Below are 21,698 nucleotides of genomic sequence, written 5' to 3' on the forward strand. Positions count from 1 at the left end.
GTGTGGCGGGCCATTACAGTTGGTCCGTCAAACGTTTGTGCAACCAACCTGTAGTTTAAGTCAAACTCAGTAACAATGTTTTTCATATGTTCACGCAAACCAGTGGCTGTTCGATCTGCGCTTACATCAGTGAAAGGAATGAAACTTTCATAAACTTTACCACTTTCATAATCAACATATCTCACAGTGGTTGATGGATGAGATAAATTCACGTCTGAACTCTCGTTATGAAGAAGAGCAACAAAAATAGCGTGTTTTATTTATGGCTTCGCTGTTTCCAAAACTACATCACTGACAGCCCTTATTAAGTAATTTTGTATCATGTTTGAAGTTCCGCGAAACACGGTCGATGTTTCTAAGTATGTACTTAACGTCGCATCGTAAGTGGTAAGTACAATGCACCCAAATAAGCACCCCTGTTCAAAGAATCTTCACCCTCAGAATATCCTTGGAATGGTAATTCGTGAGTAGCTAAAAAACACACAATATCAATCACTTGAGCAACTCTCTGTTTTTCCGAACGGTCTCATTATATTGTACAAAGCGTGTACACAATTCAGCAACAAGCTGAATATCAATTCTAGATTTTCCAAACATTCTCAGCTGTAGTAGTGTAGAAATGTGTGACTGCAATTTCTCATGCTTTTGAATGGCATTGTGCAAATTACTCAGATTATCATAACCATTGTCAGACCAAATAGTTCGGTCTCTTGCTAAGAGTAAACATGGCTAGCAAACCAGTTTATTAAATTTGGAACTTTCAGCAATCCATTCTCTTTTACTGTACTGTGAAGTTTGGAAATGGTGAATGTAGCCTTGATTTTTGTTTTTATGCATCCCTTTAAGGTTGGGAATATCTGGAGAAGGTTTACCAGACTGAACAATTTCTAGTTTCTCACATACTGCAAGCTCCCAAAACGAAACAGTTTGTCCAATAGCTGTTCAATCAATCATTAGAACGTATGCTCCTACAAACACACCACATGGTCCATTACAACGCTGGTACCTACTAGTAGAAAAATTTTTCTCACACTGTTACATTTAAGAAAAAACTAATTTTCAATTCCAAAGTGAACTGGATACTCGTACTTTTAAAAAGTTCTTCACTGCTGAAATGGCGGGATTTGAAAACAAATGTTTGAAGTTCACACACACACACAAAAAAAAACCTAAAATCGGGAAAAATAATAGAATAATCGGGAGGCGGGAAAAACTGTTGAAAATCGGGAGTCTCCCGCCTAAATCGGGAAAGTTGGAAGGTATGTGAAAATAACAACAAAAAAAGCAGCTCCAAATTGTAACTTCTATAGCAGTCAACAAATGCAGCCTACAATGATAATTCACACTCTCTCAACCTCTGAAGAATACTTCAGACAATGTAGTTGTGAGTAGAGGCAGGATAACACTCCATCTCTCTTCTACTGAACGTAAAGCTCAAGGACAATTAACTCCGTCTGAGAATCGGTGGTAGATCGTTGGCCTCTAGATCCCAACTCTGCAGAGGCAGTAGGATTTTCGAACGACAGAAAACAAAAGTCCATTCAGCATTTCATGTTGGCATGTAAAAGATCTCTGGTGACATACTTGGTGTTTACACAACAAATTAAAACTCAGCCATAAATCATCCAACAAAGATCCATTTCTCTGACACCTGGTAGAGTAAAACAGAATATCAAAACTGACACACAGGCAGTCTAAATAGCATCTGATTAAAATGCCTATACATGGCAGCTCAGGCCAAAAGATGCATATTATTTATTGTATTCAGTGAAGTTTGACTGGAATATTCCTATTTTTACATTCAAGGAATACAGTACAAAATGGCTACACAGTGTAATTTTACATTTTATGGGGGAATATTAATCACATTTCCATTCAGTTATTGAATTGCTTCTAACTCAAAGTCATATATAGAAGGATAAGTAACATATCCGCCTGTTGCCATTTCTTGATGGATGCAGTATTTTTGTATCCATCTCTTGGCACAGGCCAGAGCAAAGTGTAGCTTCCACCGAAGTCCCAGTCTCATCCATGGCTGTGACAATATGGAAGCTGCTGGGGTATGGGTGGTGCTGAGTAATGACATTTGGAACACAACTAGTGTCTGAGTGTTACGAAAGGTGTTGCTCACAGGATCAGTCGTGCTGCAGTAGCACCTTCTGGTCCAGTGAGGAAAGCAATGGCAAACTACATCATTCCTCATCTTGCCTAGTATGCCTCATTTGGGCTCTGCCATTGGTTTTTGCAGTTTCCCTATAACTGCATAGCCTCTGGTGGTGCTATTTGGGGATCCAACCAGCCTCTGGGCTGATGACCTAACAGACAAGTAACATATTGACAGGTCAGTGTGGGAAGAGGGAGCAACAAAAGAAGAAACAAGAAAATAATGAAAACACAAAAGGCAAAAGCAATCTCTATATCTTCACTGCTGACTGGGACTGATGAGGAGAGAGCCAGTCTATGGGAAAAGAATAGTGCATGAAGATATGGAGACTGTCCTGGTCTTTTGTTCTTATGTTTGACCTTGTCCCTTCTTTCTGTTGCTCCCTTCCTCACGATGACCAGTCATTGCATTTATCATAATACAGAATTTGTTCATGTCTAAGTTCTTATCTTTCAGTATATAACTTTACTGTATTTGATACTTGTTTTTTCCTCCCAATGCTTTGGGTGAAGATCACAGAACACACATAAAACTGTTCTACAAGTACAGATTTACCTAATGAGTGTTTCATACTACTGTACTGATGTGACACACAGCATCCAGCAGATCCCCTCTGACATCACTTGAGGACGTTCCAGGAATCATTAATGAACAAGAGGAGTGTGTATGTGAGGTGATCTACAGAAGACAGAAGTATTCAGTCAGCAGTATGTAACAATTGTTACAAGGATAATGTCCAGATAAAGTAGGTAACTAATACTAACAAAGTACTGAAATTTACCTACGATAACAAAGACATTTACAATACGGTACAAAAGTTAGAAACTATAAAAGCAGCTGGAATTGATAAGATTCCTGTGGATATACTAAAGATAATGGGTTGGGATATAGTACAATAACTGAAGTACTTATTTGATTACTATTTGCATGAGGAGCTATACCAAATGAATGGAGAGTTGCTATAGTAGCCCCAGTGTATAAAGGAAAGGGTGATAAACATAAAGCTGAAAATTACAGGCCAATCAGTTTGACATGTATTGAATGTGAGATTTGGAAAATAATTCTTTCTGATTAGACATGTTTGCAGAATTGATAACTCATTTGACAGAAGGCATTTCAAGTTTAGGAAAGATTATACCACTGAAACTCAACCTGTAGGATTTGAGCAAGATATATGCTATATCTTGGATTCAGGAGGTCAAATGGACTATATCATGATGGACTAATCTAAGGCATTTGGTAGGGTAGATCATGGGAGACTACTGGCAAAAATTAGTGCAAAAGGACTAGACAAAAGAGTGACTGAATGGGTGGCTATATTTCTAGAAAACAGAACTCAGAAAATTAGAGTAGGTGAGCATTATCTGATCCTGTAATCATAAAGAGGGGAATTCTGAGGCAAAATTATTGGACCTTTATGTTTTCTTAAATATATAAACGATATGAGTAAAGAAGTGGAATCAGAGATAAGGCCTTTTGTAGATGATGTTATACTGTAGAGAATAATAAACAAGTTACAAGATTGTGAGCAACTGAAAAAAAGACCTCAAACAATAGAGAAGGACAGCAGGCAATGATGATAAACAGGGTTAAAAGTCAGGTTGTGAGTTTCACTAATAGGAAAAGTCCTCACAGTTTAAATTACTGCACTAATGGGGTGAAAGTTCCTTTTGGGGATCAGTGTAAGTACCTAGGTGTTAATATAAGGAAAGATCTTCATTGCGGTAATCACATAAATGGGAATGTAAATAAACATTATAGATCTCTGCACATGGTTATGAAGGTATTTAGGGATTGTAATAAGAAGTAAAGGAGAGGTCATATAAGTCTCTGGTAAGATCCCCAACTAGAGTATGGTTCCAGTGTATGGGACCCCCACCATGATTATTTGATTAGAGAATTGGAAAAAATCCAAAGAAAAGCAGCTTGATTTGTTCTGGGTAATTTCTGACAAAACAGTAGCACTACAAAAATGTTGCATAGTTTGGGCTGGGAAGACTTTGGTCAAAGGAGACGAGCTGCCAATATAATTGGTCTGTTACTGGACATGGTAAATTTTCCAGCTAACTCATTTCTGTTGCCAGCATTTTGCACCAGTGTGCCAATTTGGGATCATCATTTGGTAACTAGCACACCTACAAAAACACATGGCTAGTGCATACCGTGGAGGCATTGTTATTATAAATTTACTCATTCAAGAAAAATATTTTAGGTTCCCTATGGAAATCTATTTCTGTAATATAAATGGTATAATCTGAGCTGTCAGTGGAGACATGGAGTGGAATGACATTAGTAGATTAATATGAAGATAAAGTTGGAATTCAAGAGGGCAAATTGAGGTAAATATTCATTAATAGGAAGAGGAGTTAGGGACTGGAATAATTTACCGAAGGTGATGTTCAATGAATTTCCAAATTCTTTGCAATTATTTAAGAAAAAACTAGGTAAACAACAGATAGGGAATCTGTGCCACCTGGGCGACTGCCCTAAATGCAGATCAGTGGTGACTGATAAGTGATTAAGAATACACACTTGCGCAGACCCATGAAAAGTGGACCTGAAAGACACAACAACAATCTAGCTGTTGGATGGTAGAACAGAAGGAAAGTTGACTGAGATATGTTAGACAGGCAAATTAAGGAGAAGAGTAGTCATATTAGTACAAGGATGCAAATATCAAAATATCTTAGTTATGAATAATTCATAATGCCAATTTTCTTACAGTCCTGTTCTTTCTGACAGTAAGAATTTGTAAATATTCAAAATATATTTTGATTAACATTCCAGGTACTTCGTTTTCTGTGGTTCTACTTCCACAGTTCTTGATGTCTCGAAGAACTAACTAGCCAAACCAATGGCTGCCCATACAATCACGAGTCCACTCCGTCTGACAGACCCAGCACCAATGGAACCCACACTGAGGACGTGTGCACACCATGTGCATGCAGCCACCATCACGTTCTGTTGGGGTGCGGCACTTGGGACATGGCTTTGTGGAAACCTTGATCGTTACTTTACTGGCTTCATCCCATCGGGCCTGGAAAAATTGACGAGAAAATAATTTTCATTAATACATTTAAGGAGGCCTCTCTGTTTACAAGTATCAATTGTTTACTGGGAACACAGCAAGTTTCAAGAGAAAAACACTGCATGGGAAGCTTATCTAGACCAATAAGACTAATGCATTAAAATATCCTACAAAAATATAAGAGTTTTGTGTGTACATTTCCTTTGATAAAAATCAGTATGTAAAGTTAGGGAATAAGATACTACACTTTAGGCTATAAATAATTTTATTCAGACTGAGTAACATGGTAGTAGTTTATTTTTTATTTTTATTTTTGCTATTTGGTTATGTCCCACTGACACAGATAGGTCTTATGGCAACGATGGGATAGGAAAGGCCTAGCAATGGGAAGGAAGCAGCCGTGGTCTTAATTAAGGTACAGCCCCAGCATTTGCCTGGTGTGATAATGGGAAATCAGGGCTGACAGTGGGATTCGAACCCACTATCTCCTGGATATCTATGTTATTAGTGGTCCTATCAATATACAGGGTTATTCACCTAACATGTTACACGGAAATAACTTCATATTCGTAAATGGTAACCAGGGTCTTGTAAAATAACGTGTTACTTATTCTCATGGGGTGATTAATAACCGAGATATTGATACTAAATCCATATTTTTAAATGGAATATCACAAATTTATACAGCTGGCCTAAAAGTTCAACTGCGTACAAGTTCAAATATGTAAGTATTTTAAAAATTGGACAAGTACTTTTTGAGATATAAATAAGAACAGCATGCGATGTTTCGCATGCCGCATCAGACGGCGTGCAGTCTGGCAAGGATATATTGACGACAAGCAGTTTACTGGGAGTGAGTTCAGCCTCAGAACGGATACCAGGCATGTATTGTAAACATAATGTGATGTACTGAAGCATATCATCATATGTTTCATTGGCAAATTTTAATTGTGATAGAACACTGTGGACTTATTGCGCAATATGGCTTTGCGTGGGAGTCTGTGTGGAAGACGGTTAGATACCTGACCACGCTAGCATTAAGGGGAGCGGCCCGCGGATGGCTTCAGACAACAAATTTTGTTTAAATTTGAACGTAATTGCTGGAAACCGCCGCAGTACTCTTTGTCAAGCCAGTTTCGAAATCCGCCAATCACGAGCTAGTAGGAGGGCTCTGTGAACTGGCGAACTGCGATGGCAGGATAACCAACCCTCTTAACCGCATCTTTGTACCAGTTTCTTTTATGATAATAATCTGTCATTGCGCCGATATTCCACAGTTCTGATGTGTCCAGATAGACAAGCGTAATTTTCTGATGCCTGAGAATATATTTGGTGCCTACTTAAGGCATAGATGTTCTTTCGCATTTATCAACGGCTTCTCATTTAAACTAAACCGCCGCTCAACAGACTTTCTATTCTTCAGAAGGGAGTTCCGTTCTTTGAAAAACTCGAAGAGTCTTTATAACTGCTAGTAACAAGGGAGCGTCACCTCATTCTCTGTCTGAATTTCGTGCCGGAAGGTCGCTCGCACGCCGAGACTATATTTACCGGAGGACGCTTTGTTCTGATGTTTGAGACTGAGCCAGTGATACGTATTCGAGATAATACAATGAATAGCTGTGATCAACAGTGGCACAATGTATGTGCAGTATATTAATTCGATCCTGGAGTGATCGGTACATATGTAATAACGACATTTCGCGGGCGCGATCGGGGAACTCTCGTAATCGTGTGTTGTGTTGCCGCGCCAAGGACTCTTCACGTCTGGGCCGAGTTGCCCTTAAATTAATGGTGAGCGGGACAAACTAAATTTTTGCTTGCAGGCCGTAGTCAGTTAACGGCCAAGCATTAAGGGCGTGATCTCACACACGTGTGTGACTAGCGGTGAAGAATACGGTGCCTAATTCAACTGTTACAGGACCAACATCAATCAGCGCTATGGAGCCCGCGCCGAGCATCGATGGACTGACTTCCCACATCCTGAAGACTGAGATGACCATGGCCTAAGTTCGTGATGACGCCAGTGGCCATGTAAGCTGGCGCAAGATAAGCTCTTTGTCATATTTTAGCATGCCTGGGCAATAGTTGCACACTAGTTTAGATCAGATGTATATAAATAATTTAAAGTTAATTGTCAGCCAGAGGGCACAGTGGTTTTTCAATTCAATTTACAGTAATTATGTCCTGGGCTGATGCATGCCTTTGTTTTCCTTTTTATTTTTTATTTTTTTTTGCTAGATTAGATGGGTTTGAGGGTATGCCAGTGTAGTTGTAGAAGTGTTGTTTTGTGTTTTTCAGTGTATTCCATTATGTGGTCAGTATGCAAGCTCTGATCATCATTTACAAAGGCTATACGCTGGTGATGATGTATGGGGGATCAGATTACAGTTGTAGTTTTATCATATATCTTTTTTTTTATTCATGCATGGGAATTTCAGATGTGGTCAGGAAGCAGAATCACGGAAATTCAATGTTGTTAGATAGCGTCATTACTACACTAGGGAAGGACGATTAACGCTTTTTATCGAACAACTGACCGGCCATGTAAGACGCCGGAAGTGCACGTTATAGATGATTGTTAACCTGGGGCAGGTTATGTGAGCCATGTGGAATCACGAGTATAATGATGAATAATTCAGGGGTTGATGGATTGAGACATGTGAAGGAGGCTGGAATTGCCGTAGCCATGACATAAGGAGGGGGAGAACCCGTGCACTGCAAAATGAAAGGCCCGAGTATGGTCTCAGGATTTACAGTATGTGATGTGTGTATTTATATGAGAGAGCCTGCCGCCCATATTGATGTGCATTTATTTTAAATCTGCGAATTGAGATCGCAGGTGATTATAAGTAAGAAGCAGTAATAGTGCTGCAAAGGTTGTGAATTTATCCTTGTCTCCGAACGAGAGTTAGCAGGTAGAGACCAACCCTTTTCTTGAGAAGTCAAGTGTACCGCCCCAAGGCCGTGTTTTCGTAGAGGGCTAGGTGGACCGTTATTCGCATTTTCTCCCGACAAGTCAGGAAGTTACAGGTACCAGCTGTTTGCGATAGTGGAAGTGTTTTTCAGAACGAATGGCCCTTGCATCTGACTTCTGGGCGTAAACCATGTGTCTGCCTGCTGAGGAAAAATCCCGATGACCACATATGGAGCATTTATGCATATTTCTCGTTTTTATTTTACAGGTCCCATACGCCCACTTTATTTACATGTGTTATCATGCTTATCTGGTTTGATCCATGATTTGTATGAGATGGTGACGACTGATTTGTTTTCTTTGTGTTTGTTTTATTTCCTTTGTATTAGATGTCGGCGTGACCAGCGTTGCATTAGATTATTTGTGTGTTTTATTAGCTTGTTTGCTAAATAGATGGTCGCTGGCATTCATGCCATCCAATTGCTATGTGGACGGCCACATATTTAGAATCTGTGTAATCATAAGTTGCAGCTCAGGGCTAGTGTTGAATTGATTTTGTTATTGATATGTAAATATGTATAGTTTGGATCGGTTACTAGTGTGTTTACCTATCTACCGCGGTCATGTATAGACACTTTCTGAAGCGCATCCCATTAGGGACTCATGACATTGAAGCGAATCTTGCGTCGACTTAAATTTAAAATGTATTCATCCGAAGTCAGTTCCAAGTCGTGTGTCTTTAGTAGGGCTGAGTCCCTAGTGTTATAAATTTGTGTTTCACATGGACATGTGTGGGGCACATATTTCATTTTGGTTTTTTTGAGGCCAACAGGCTGAATGTTGTTATATTTCATGTCGTTAGTGAATGAGTTAATGTCTTTAATAAATCCATTGTACCCCCCACTTCTCTGTCTTATTCACGCAGTCTATGTACCCGAATTCCTGTCATGTACCTTTGGTATATTGCTCATGATGACAGTTGAATTTAGTTTTGCCCATATAATTTTTTTCGAACGGTGACCACGTCTCTGCCGCGACTAGCCCGGGATATTATGAAGATGGGTACGGTACAGTACTGAGGCTTGGAAAACAACAGATAGGGAATCTACCACCTGGGCGACTGCCATGGCCTATCCCAAAGGTACCTATGCGGTATTTGCCTGGTGTTGAACATGGGACTCCATGTAAATCACTTTCATGTTGGACGAGGAAGGACTCGAACCTGTGGCTCTCCCAAATGCAGAGCAGTCTGTCGAGTTTTTTAATCACGTGTAGCGGCTAGCATTCGTAGCTGTCACCACGGTGGTCCGGGTTCAATTCCCGGCTATGGTAAGCCATTTAATTCTGGTTGTAGGGCTGGAACGGTGTACACTCAGCCTTGTGAGGCAAAACGAAGAAGAGGTGGGTTCGGTACCCATCTCAGCTATCCTGGAAGTGTTTCCGTGGTTTCCCACCGCTACTCCAGGCAAATGTCGGGATGGTTCCTTACTTACTACAACGGCCACCTCCGTCCCAATTCCTCACCTGAATTACAAATACAGTAACTAACACACACACACACACACACACACACACACACACACACACACACACACACACACACACACACACACACACACACACACACACACACACACACACACACACACACACACACACACACACACACACACACACACACACACACACACACACACACACACACACACACACACACACACACACACACACACACACACACACACACACACACACACACACACACACACACACACACACACACACACACACACACACACACACACACACACACACACACACACACACACACACACACACACACAGCATGAGGCTACACGACCATGATGTCCAACCCCCGGAAATGAAATAACAACAATTATTCTCTGTACTCTTTCGAGTGTCTTAATCACGTACATCTGGAGAGGAACCCAAACAATAAGATGCATTAATGAAAGTGCGACCGTATAACATTACTGTTCTGGAGTAGACTTAGTGTTCGAAAGTGTGGATTTTGTCACGCAATCACAGTGTGAATGACACACGTCCTGCAAACAAATGGAAATAGTAAGATGAGGTAGTGTAGCTGCTATTAGAGGGCGTAGGAGGGGAAGGTCTTGTCCGCCCTGTGTCTCACGGGCCTCATGTTACGTACACTACAGTTTTGGAGTACGTCTAGAGTACGTCTGAAGAAATTGGACATGCTTCTCCTGTACGGAGAGTGTGGAAGGAGTTCTAGGAGAGCTTTGCAACTGTACGCTGAGAGGTATACCGCCCGGGTTCATCTGTCACGTATGACAATACGACGCCTTTGCCGCAAGTTGTTGCAGAACGGACACTGGAATAATAATGTGAAGAGAAACAGAAGCACACCAGCGACAGGGGAAGAGAAGGCAATAGATGTTCTGGCGGCGGTCGCCCATAATCCACATACTACCTCACACGCAACTGCGCGTGATGCCGGAATAAGCCAGGCAAGTGTCATTCGCATTCTACAGCGACCCAAGTTTCATCCCTATCACATATCTTTGCATCAACAACTTGATGAGCGAGATTAAAGACAACGTGTGGATTTCTGCCGTGTTGTTCTTCGCGAGCACGGGACGAGAGGAACTTACTGCAGAGACATCTCTTCACTGATCAAGCGACTTTCAGCAACCATGGATATATCAATCTACGGAATATGCATTATTGGTCTTGTAAGAACTCACACTCGCTCAGGCAGGTGGATCATCAGCAGAAATGGAGTGTCAATGTATGGTGCGGGATAATCGGCATCCATGTAGTAGGGCCATATTTTCTTGAAAGTACCTTAACGGGAAACAGGTATGCTGAATTTCGATCAGAAGCATTACCGGTTCTCCTGGAAAACGAACCCCTTAACATACGACAGGATATGTGGTTCCAGCACGACGGGTCTTCTGCCCACTATTCGCTTGTGACCTGGCAAGTCTTAAACGAGATATTCCCCGGTCGATGGATCGGACGTGGAAGCGCCTTCAGGTGGCCAGCACAGTCACCTTATTTGACACCGCTGGACTTTTTCCTCAGGGGTACGTGCACGAAATAGTCTACGTGTATGCTCCAACAACACCACAGGATCTCAAGTGACATATCATCGCAACATGTGCTGCAATATCGAGGGAAACTCTTCGGTCTGTGAGATCATCCCTCGCGACACGACTGCAAATGTGCATTGCCATTGATGGTCAACATTTCGAGTACATAATTAAATAGACACATTGTGTATGCGGATCACTGAGATGCAGTCCGGCTCCATGGCTAAATGGTTAGCGTGCTGGGCTTTGGTCACAGGGGTCCTGGGTTTGATTCTCGGCAGGGTCGGGAATTTTAACCATAATTGATTAATTTCGCTGGCACAGGGTCTGGGTGTATGTGTCGTCTTCATAATCATTTCATCCTCATCATGACACGCAGGTCACCTATGGGCGTCAAATGAAATCCAAAGACCTGCACCTGGTGAACCAAACTTGTCCTCGGACACTCCCGGCACTAAAAGCCATACGCCATTTCATTTTTTACTGAGACACACGTATTCAAACATCACCTACCTCTTATGTTTATTGTTGTGACAGCCTCCAGCCAATCAACGATTAGCCACGAATGGCTTTGCCACATAAAGTACTGAACTCGTTGCCAACACGGTCTCTAAATACAAAGTGCCAAAATGCCCGCCTCATAACAATTACACTGACGAGTCGTCGTTATGTTCTCATTCCTACGCCCTTAGGGTCATTCCCAATGAAGTCTACCTCGGACATTATTCAACTGAGTTTCTAGAAGGAGCTCTTCCGGTGTTTTTTGTTATGCTTATTTCTCAACTCAAACAGTAGTATGAACTATACACTAAAACCAGTGACAATTATAGCCTTAGTTATGTTTCTTTCAAGGCAAAATACTTATTTTATTCCTTTTAAACACATCAACCCTCCGTGTCCTGTCATGAGTTCGCTTGTCATACACACTTCGCAAACCCATCACATGCGTGCGAGGTGCTTACATGCCTGGTATCCATTCTGTGGCTCAACTCACTCCCAGGAAACTGCTTGCACGTCAATATGTCCTTGCCCGACTTCACGCCGTCTGATGCGGCATGCAAAACTGCGCATGCTGTTCTTATTTATATCTCAAAAAGTACTTGTCTGATTTTTAAAATACTTACATATTTGAACTTGAACGCAGATGAACTTTTAGTCGAGCTGTATGAATTTGTGCAGTTCCATTTAAAAATATGGAGTTAGTATCAATATCTCAGTTATTAATCACCCCATGAGACTAAGTGGCACGTTATTTAACAAGACCCTGGGTACCATTTACGAATATGAAAACAAAATGCCAATATCTTTAATCGTTTAGAAATTATTCCCGTGTAACATGTTAGGTGTATAACCCTGTATACTACGTTACAAAAGTTTTATAGAATACAATTTCCAATCATTTATGTCTGATACAGTTTCACTATACTGGTTGTGATAACAGAGATATTCATTAATTCATACTTTTGTTGCTTAATCCATATCAACACTGAGCCACAAGAAAATGGGTGAACAGAATGTTATGAAAATGAGAACCTGAAGCAATACGAATGAGACACACAGCGATCATAAAATATAATACCATACTCACACGGGTGAAAACTAATTGATAAAAATCTTCAGAGTTGCTTATAGACATGATATAGGCTTTTTGGGCTTATGCCGCGTCAAGCAAATAAAGTGAAATTCTTTACGTTTCGCAGAGAACTTGCCCTGCGTCTTCAAAAGAAAATCTCGACTGTTCACGAGGTAGTGGCAGTTTTCGTCAGTTGCAGTGTCAGTGGGTAAACCTCTAATAACATCAGGCACTAAAACAAGAATATGAGAATAAATTATTACGAATAAAAGAAATAATAAATGACTCCCAGCTAAAATCTGGCACAGGAAGCAGGTTATAGCCTACAAAGGGAATACTTCACTGATCTCAGAACTACATTCTTGCTACTAGCCTTTCGAACTAAACCAAGACATGTTAAACACAGATGAACTATACACTAACCACCATATGGATGTAAATAAAACTACAGCTACAATGAACTGTCAAACCTATTAACAACTACAGGCTATTTTATTTATGCTATGTTAAACTGTAAACTATGCTATACTGTACTATACTAGAGAGATGAAGACTAGGAATAACCATATGAAAAACACAAATTACTGAAGAAAATGCAAAAGATTGTGAACTATACTGAATACCGTATACACCGAGCAAGGTAGCTTAACCATGTGGTGAATGTACACAATACAGTTTGCAACTAGGTTTCAATATTGCTCTCAGGCAATATAAATCATTATGAATGGCAGCTTGGGATGGCTGGATGTCTGCAATCTGTGCACAACCACCAAATAGAGCCAAAACATCAATTTAGAAGCTATAATGTTCAGAGTACAACAGTTGTGATATATAGATCAGAAAGAGGATTGCCATGGTCAAATACATGATGATTATTGATGGTTATGAATTTCATGTTTTTGGTCCGTATTGAACGATATATAAGTAATAATAATAATAACTTAAATGTTTCCACCTTTTCAATACAATATATTCACAAGATTACAAAATTATACGGTACTAGTTTCGACCCATCTAGGGGTCATCATCAGCCGTATTGGAGCAAAGATCATTTGTGGCGAAATCCTAAGACAATATTATTTTAAAGAATAACAAGTGAAATGAGATGTTATGGTAATAGTTAATAATACAAGGAATATACATAATAAGAGGTTTTTAACAAAGAATAAAGTATAAATGGGGTGTTGTAAAAATTATAATCATGGAAATCAGTAAGTTCTTGTATTGAAATGAAATATGGCTTAGGAAGAGGGCTTAAGGTGGGGCTGAAGGGTGCGGGAGAAAGTGTAATTGTCTTGGAAAAGTACCTTTGATTAAATTTAGGATTGAGTTTAGGTTGGCTGCATTATTGTTTCTGAGGAAAGTGATAAATAGATCGAAGAGTATGTTGGGTTTCTCTGAGATTTCATTGAGATTGTGACTGGCATTAAAGTATTGGTCTAGGTGTATGTAGTAATTTTCCATTATGTTCAGTAAAGGGCCCTTGTTTGCTAATACGAGGATGTCCATGTCTTGTTCAATATTGGTGAAATTATGGTTATAATCTTGCATGTGTTGGCCGATGGCTGAAAACTTGTTGTATTTTATTGCGTTAGTGTGCTCGTGGTATCTGATAATGAAGTTTCTCCCGGTTTGCCCGATGTAGGTTTTTTTACAGGTGGTACATTTGATCCTATAAACTCCTGATTTTAAAAAACTGCTGGTCTTGTTAATGTGTGAAGTATTGTATAAAACATTCATCACTAGAAACTCAGATTCTTTCAGTTATAAAATTTTCAGAAAACCCACTCAAACAGCCTCCACCATTCGCCAAGATTCAGTGCACCCCCAGTCCCACAAACGAGCCACATACAACAGCCTAGTTCACCGAGCCTTCAGCATACCTATGTCCAATAAAGATCTAAAAAACGAACTCAACACAATCCGCGGAATCGCAAAATTCAACGGCTTCAGCAATCATTTTATAGAAAGGATAATCAATAAACACAAACATCGCCCAAAAACTACCCTCAAAAAAGAAATAACCAAACCTCTAACATTTTCCACCTTCACGTTCAACAATGATATCTACAAGTTAACCAACATCTTTAAGAAACAAGGCGTTAAAATAGCCTTCAAAACCAACAATAAGAACATGAATGTTTTATACAATACTTCACACATCAACAAGACCAGCAGTTTTTTAAAATCAGGAGTTTATAGGATCAAATGTACCACCTGTAAAAAAACCTACATCGGGCAAACCGGGAGAAACTTCATTATCAGATACCACGAGCACACTAACGCAATAAAATACAACAAGTTTTCAGCCATCGGCCAACACATGCAAGATTATAACCATAATTTCACCAATATTGAACAAGACATGGACATCCTCGTATTAGCAAACAAGGGCCCTTTACTGAACATAATGGAAAATTACTACATACACCTAGACCAATACTTTAATGCCAGTCACAATCTCAATGAAATCTCAGAGAAACCCAACATACTCTTCGATCTATTTATCACTTTCCTCAGAAACAATAATGCAGCCAACCTAAACTCAATCCTAAATTTAATCAAAGGTACTTTTCCAAGACAATTACACTTTCTCCCGCACCCTTCAGCCCCACCTTAAGCCCTCTTCCTAAGCCATATTTCATTTCAATACAAGAACTTACTGATTTCCATGATTATAATTTTTACAACACCCCATTTATACTTTATTCTTTGTTAAAAACCTCTTATTATGTATATTCCTTGTATTATTAACTATTACCATAACATCTCATTTCACTTGTTATTCTTTAAAATAATATTGTCTTAGGATTTCGCCACAAATGATCTTTGCTCCAATACGGCTGATGATGACCCCTAGATGGGTCGAAACTAGTACCGTATAATTTTGTAATCTTGTGAATATATTGTATTGAAAAGGTGGAAACATTTAAGTTATTATTATTATTACTTACATGATGATTACATAAAATAAATTTCATTGTGCTGAGCCTGTATTGTACCGAGTGAGTGAGTGAGTGAGTGAGTGAGTATTGCTAAAGTGATACATCATGACCCAATTGTCTCATACAATATTTGGAAGGATTGCTTCTTTTCAGTAAACCGTAAAATGAGACTAGTCTAGATACTAGTGTTCTCAATCTTCATCTACAATGCTGGAACCTGGATCCTGCGAGCTGGAGATTGAATCCTAAACATGCAGGAACATCAGCAAAAGTTGCCCTCCATCAACAACTTGTCTCTATCTGGATTAAAGAAGAACTACCAGAACACTGGACAACAGCCCTCATTCATCCACTGCACAAAAAAGGGGTCAAAACCGACCCTAATAACTACAGGGGAATCTCGCTCCTAGACATAACATACAAAATATTTTCAATAATCATCCTTAATAGGATAAGTTTACAACTTGAGAAAGAACTAGGAGAATATCAAGGAGGTTTCAGACCCTGGAGGAGCTGTCCTGATCAGATCATGAGTCTTAAGTTGATAATGGACTATAACAGGAGAAGAAACAGAGATATGGTGATAACATTTGTAGATTTCAAGAAAGCTTATGATTGCATCCATAGAGAATCTCTGTTTAAAATTTTAAGACACCTTGGACTACACCCCAAATTAATAAACATGATAAAATTGACTCTCACAAATACCAAATCAAAAGTGAAGTTTAGGGGTGAAACATCAGAGACATCGGAAATTAAAACTGGACTACGGCAGGGAGATGGGCTCTCACCACTATTATTTAACTGTGCTCTAGAAATGGTAATGAGGGAATGGTTTAGAAAATGTCCCCCCAAAATAAAGATTGGCCGAAAAATCAAAACAAATTGCCTGGGTTTTGCTGACGATTTAGCATTACTAGCAGTGGACATAAAAGAAGCAAAAACCCAGATATCAGAACTTCAAAACATTGCAAATAAAATTGGCCTCAAAATATCATTTGAAAAAACAGAAATTATGCCCCAAAAACCAACACAGCTAAAAGAAGTCATCATAAATGGTAATAAAATCAAAATGGTAACTCAGTTTTAATATCTTGGAGAAGTAATAACACATAACTTAAATGAAAAAATCTCAATCCAAGTAAGAACAAATTGATTAGCTAAAGCACAAAAATTAACATGAGATATCTACAAAAAGAAATGTCTATCAATAAATACAAAAATAAAACACTACAACACAGTTATAAAACCGGAAGCTACATATGCAGCAGAAACACTCTTTTACCTGAATAAACAATCAAAGACTGACAGACATCAGAAAATTGAAAGGAGGATTGGAAGAACCTGCATCAACAAAAATACCAGAAAGATGGACAGTGGCGGTTAATACCTAACAAAGTCGTGTACAAAGAGCTAGAACCCATTACAGATACTATGCGTAAGAGGAGACTGGGATTCTTTGGACATATCATGAGGATGCAGGATTTGAGACTTCTGAAACAACTAGTACAACACAATCTCGTCTCAAAAAATACCACAACAGAATGTAAATGGATCAGAGAAGTAAGAGAGGATCTGAAGGAAATAGGCCTTACAACAGAAGACACCACAAATAAGATAAAATTGAATACAGAACTCAAGAATACAAACCTCCGCTTTACCCTTACACAAAACAAACCAACAACACGTACATTTTCAACTGAGGAAAGGGCACGAAGATCGGAGCGTCTGAAGAAGTACTGGGAGGACCGCAAAGCCCGAACAATCCCTTCAAAGAGACCTGAACGACGGACTGACTAAAGTGATCCTATGTGGTCATAAAAGAAGAAGAAGAAAGAAGAAAATATATACAGGCGTGAAAAGTAAAGACTGGCTGACTGATTCATCATCGCTGAGCCAAAACTACTGGACATTTAAAAAAATGAAATTTCGGGAACATACAGTATTTATATTAGAGTGAAGGTGTTCATTAAGGAAGAACTTAGGACGTGAAAATTGTTATTAGGAATCTCCTTTAAAAATAAACAAACATATTTTGTATTTTCGGAAAATGCAAATACGGAGAGGAGGTAAAAGTGAAAAAGGGGTTGAATCCTTTTCACGAGGATGCATGTATCTCAAAATGCTGTTAAGACGTGAAAATTGGTACATCTCATAAACTTAACACGCTACAAACGTAAACACTGGTATTTAGAATCTCCTTTAAAATAAGGAAACACATACTTTTGTTTTAGGAAAATCCACTTAAGGTGAAAAGAATCAAAAAAGTGGGTAAATTTTTAAAATGAGTATATCTACAATATATCACAAAAACCTAACATGTTACAGGTGTTACAAATTTTTGTTTTTGGAAAATCCACTCAAGGGGAGGGTGTGGGATGAAAAGATATGAGGAAGGAGTTGAATTATTTTTTCATAAGGATACTTATATCTCAAAAACTGAAGATGTTACAGATGTGAAAATTGGTACAGTATTTGGAAACTCTTTTGAAAATAAGGAAATATTTATTTATTTGTTTTTGGAGTAGCCAATTAACAAGGGTTGAAAATAAGTGAAGGAGGAGTTGAATTCTTTTCATGAGCATACTTATATCTCATAAAATGAAGATGTTATAGACATTAAAATAGGTATTTGGAATGTCCTTTAAAAATATAGAAATTTTTTTCTTCTTGACTTGAAAGAGGACTGTTTCTCACGCGTAGAGTTCCATGCACATGTTCCAGAGATAGCTCTGCCAATAGCCTTGTCATCTTAGCCCCAAAAGGCAATATAACAAACGTAGTTTACAGATGGGTTCTGTGGTAAATTTTTCAGTGCGTTTTTATACTTAAAGGATTTTCAGATATTGTCTTAATGCGGTATCGGGGAAGATTAATTTTACCAAAGTATGAAATCCTCGCGAGGGAAGGCGCGGGTAACAGCTAGTAGATGCATATTCATCAATGTGACAATTGAATAGCGCCTCAGGCATTGGATGTTAGACGTCCTAGCAGCCTATCAGAGCTCTGGACATTTGAATTTGAAACCTCTACATCACAGATTGTAAGATGCTCATAGTCCAGGAAGGTAGAGAAGCTGTCTATCAGACGAACATACACATGGAGCATTGGCTTTAAAAGGGCTAGTGTTGTGGCGATGCATTCATTCTCTTCTCACACACTGTTTCTGACTGTGATACTGTGACTCTGATCCTTGTTCGGAGTGTGACAACTCTGATGGTGGTTCTAATTTAGACTGATTATTAATATGGGCAAAGACCATCGTCTACTGCATTTGTATGTGTGACTTGTTTGTTGCAATTTTATTACTGACAGCTTTAAAACTACAATTTGTACATTCATGTAAATATTTACTTCATAAACTCCACTAATGTGTTCTCGTGTATTGGCGAAGTTTGTTAATCATCATTGCTTGGAACGAGTCGTGATTGAGTAGCAGCCGTTGTGAATACAGTGTACCAAACTCAGCTGTGATATCTTGCGACATAACCTCAACCATGCAATGTTTTGGGGATCTGTCGAGAAAACATTAGCCAGCTCTCCATACGAATCAAGATTAACTATAAGGTCCATAAGCTGCAAAAGTGCTGTGTAAACAGAGTTAAGGATGTACTTAGTGTTACTTTCTTTGTAGTATGTTTGTCTTCATCTTACAAATATCGTTATTTTCTTATACGATGGAAGACTCAAATATGTTGGTAGTGAGACCAGTGTTGTGGGAATCTCTCATTGAGCATATAATTTGTTTTGTGTCCAGTGATATGTTTAAGTTGTGAGTATGTATTAATGTTGAGAGTTTATGATGAACCATAGATCAATTAGGGTTCTCAGTGCAGTAAATCAAGCCATTTAACAATCTACAGTTTCTTTCATTAGTGGAGTCATACCTGGCAAATTACCCTATTATTTTCAGGGATGAATGAGTGTCAGGTAATGTTATACCAGTAGAAATGGTTTCTTGTAATTCATGATCGAACATCCTGCAATATTGAAAGAAGTCTTTTATGCTCGTTTTACATGATGTTTATTTTCTGTAATATCATTACAGTGGTGAACAAATTTATCTATGAAGCTAAATTTAATCAAATGTGGGGGGGGGGAATCCTTTTTTCTCAATGTACCGGGAGGTACACCTCAACGCTGCGCATTCAAAACTCGCCTAAACGAACTCCTCTATTGGTAAATCAATGAAACTGAAACTACACAGACTTGGAACTTCAATCAGAAGATGTCACCACTAAAATATTATGTAATTTTGTTATTATTATTATTATTATTATTATTATTATTATTATTATTATTATCATCATTAGAAAAGCGCACGAATGTGCATTACAGAGATTATTGACCGTTTTAGTCTTTGCTATAATCGCATAGAGATTTGTTGTTGTTTTTACATCTTGTGATGTGATATATGTCACAGAACTGATCACACAGCGAACACTCACATTTTTCAATTGGGTCGTGATAAGACATATTTTTACATATTGTATGGTGGTACCCGTGTACTGCTAGTTTTATTATCACATGTCTTAGCTTCTGGTTGGCGTTCGTCCAATTTTGATCCAACATGGCATCTGTGCTGTAGAACTCTAGCGGAATTTCTTCTCTCTTCTTCCGCCTCTCCACTAGGTGTGCTTCTACATTCGTTGTGGATGGCAGTGGTAGTTTTATTCTCAGTTCTTCAATAAAGAAGGGCTCCCGTGCTAGTTCGTATGTTAGGTGGGAATGCGTGTATTTTGAGATGCCCATTATGGTCTTTAGGAATTTTGCCTTAACTCCTTCTATGGTGGCCAGGTCTCTCTTTGTTAGTCTTTCCCACATCAAGTGGATTCCATAGGTGAGTATTGGTAGGATCGTTGTGTCAAATAGGCGCATAGCTGTTTTTAAGGATAACTGCTGTAGATTGTTAATGTCGTACATGGCTTTCATGGCTGCAACTGCTTTGTCTTTTATGTGTAGTCTGAACGTCCCAGTAGTCTGCAAGGTTATTCCCAGGTATTTGAATGAGTTTACTATTTCCACTTTGCCGTCTTCGTATTCTACGTTGTTGTTTGCTGCATTTCGTCCGCCTTTCCGAAAGACCATCTGTTGAGTTTTTGTCCAGTTTATTTTCAGACTGTTATTTCCTGCCCATTCAGCCAGTGCCGAGAAAGCGTGTTGGAGCTCTTCCTTCTTTGCTGACCCTAGGACCATGTCGTCTGCATATATGTAGATCACTGCATCCTTTGCTCTTTCTCTGATTGCTTTTGTTACATCCGCGGTGGCAATATTGAATAGTATGGGGCTGAGTGGATCAACTTGCAGCACTCCATTAGTTTGGGTGATTTCCTTTGTTTTATGGGTTGCATCGTCTATGGTGATCTGGTTGTATGCCAGAATATTTCTTATTAAAGCTGTAAGGGGAGTATTTCCAATCATAGTTTGGAGTTTTGACATTAGTTTCTTCCTGTCTATTATGTCGAAGGCTTTTGTATAGTCTATGAAGACTGCATAAAATTTTCCTTTGTGAAGACGTTGTGCTTCTTCTATGTCAGTGAGTAGGTTTTGAATTGCATGCAGGGTTCCTCTTTCTCTTCTAAATCCAAATTGCTCTTCTGGCATTTTGGGGTCTACTTCTTCAACTATCCTGTTGGTTAGGATTCTTGTTAACAGCTTGAAGATATTGCTTTCTAGAGCGATTTTTCTGTATGAGTTTGGGTCGTTGGTTTCACCTTTCCCTTTATAGAGGGTTATAATTGTTGATTTTCTCCATTCATCGGGAATATTTCCTAATTCTAGGCATTTATTAAACAGTTTGGACCATATTTCTGCTAGATGCTAGATTCTTTAAGGTGCTCATTATAAAACCCGTCCGGTCCAGCGGCTTTTTTGCATTTTGTAGCTTTGATAGTGTCTAACACCTCTGCTTTGGTGATGGGAGGTATCACTTCAAGCTGGTTGTTGTATTCAATTTCGTACGCCGCCTGTTTCCTTGCATTGTTAAGAATATGAGTG

General features: G+C 39.1%; 1 protein-coding gene across 1 annotated transcript in view; it reads right to left on the reverse strand.

Annotated features, from left to right (window-relative positions):
- Positions 1-3,888: 3,888 nt before the first annotated feature.
- Positions 3,889-21,698, reverse strand: part of park (parkin) — a 100,809-nt gene continuing 82,999 nt past the window's right edge. Inside the window, exon 8 of the mRNA XM_067146482.2 lies at positions 3,889-5,201. Coding sequence (XP_067002583.2) covers positions 5,007-5,201 — 195 coding nt within the window. The 3' untranslated portion in view covers positions 3,889-5,006. The remainder of the gene's footprint in view (positions 5,202-21,698) is intronic.

The sequence above is a fragment of the Anabrus simplex genome, chromosome 4 (assembly GCF_040414725.1).
Source record: "Anabrus simplex isolate iqAnaSimp1 chromosome 4, ASM4041472v1, whole genome shotgun sequence".
NCBI lineage: Eukaryota > Metazoa > Arthropoda > Insecta > Orthoptera > Tettigoniidae > Anabrus > Anabrus simplex.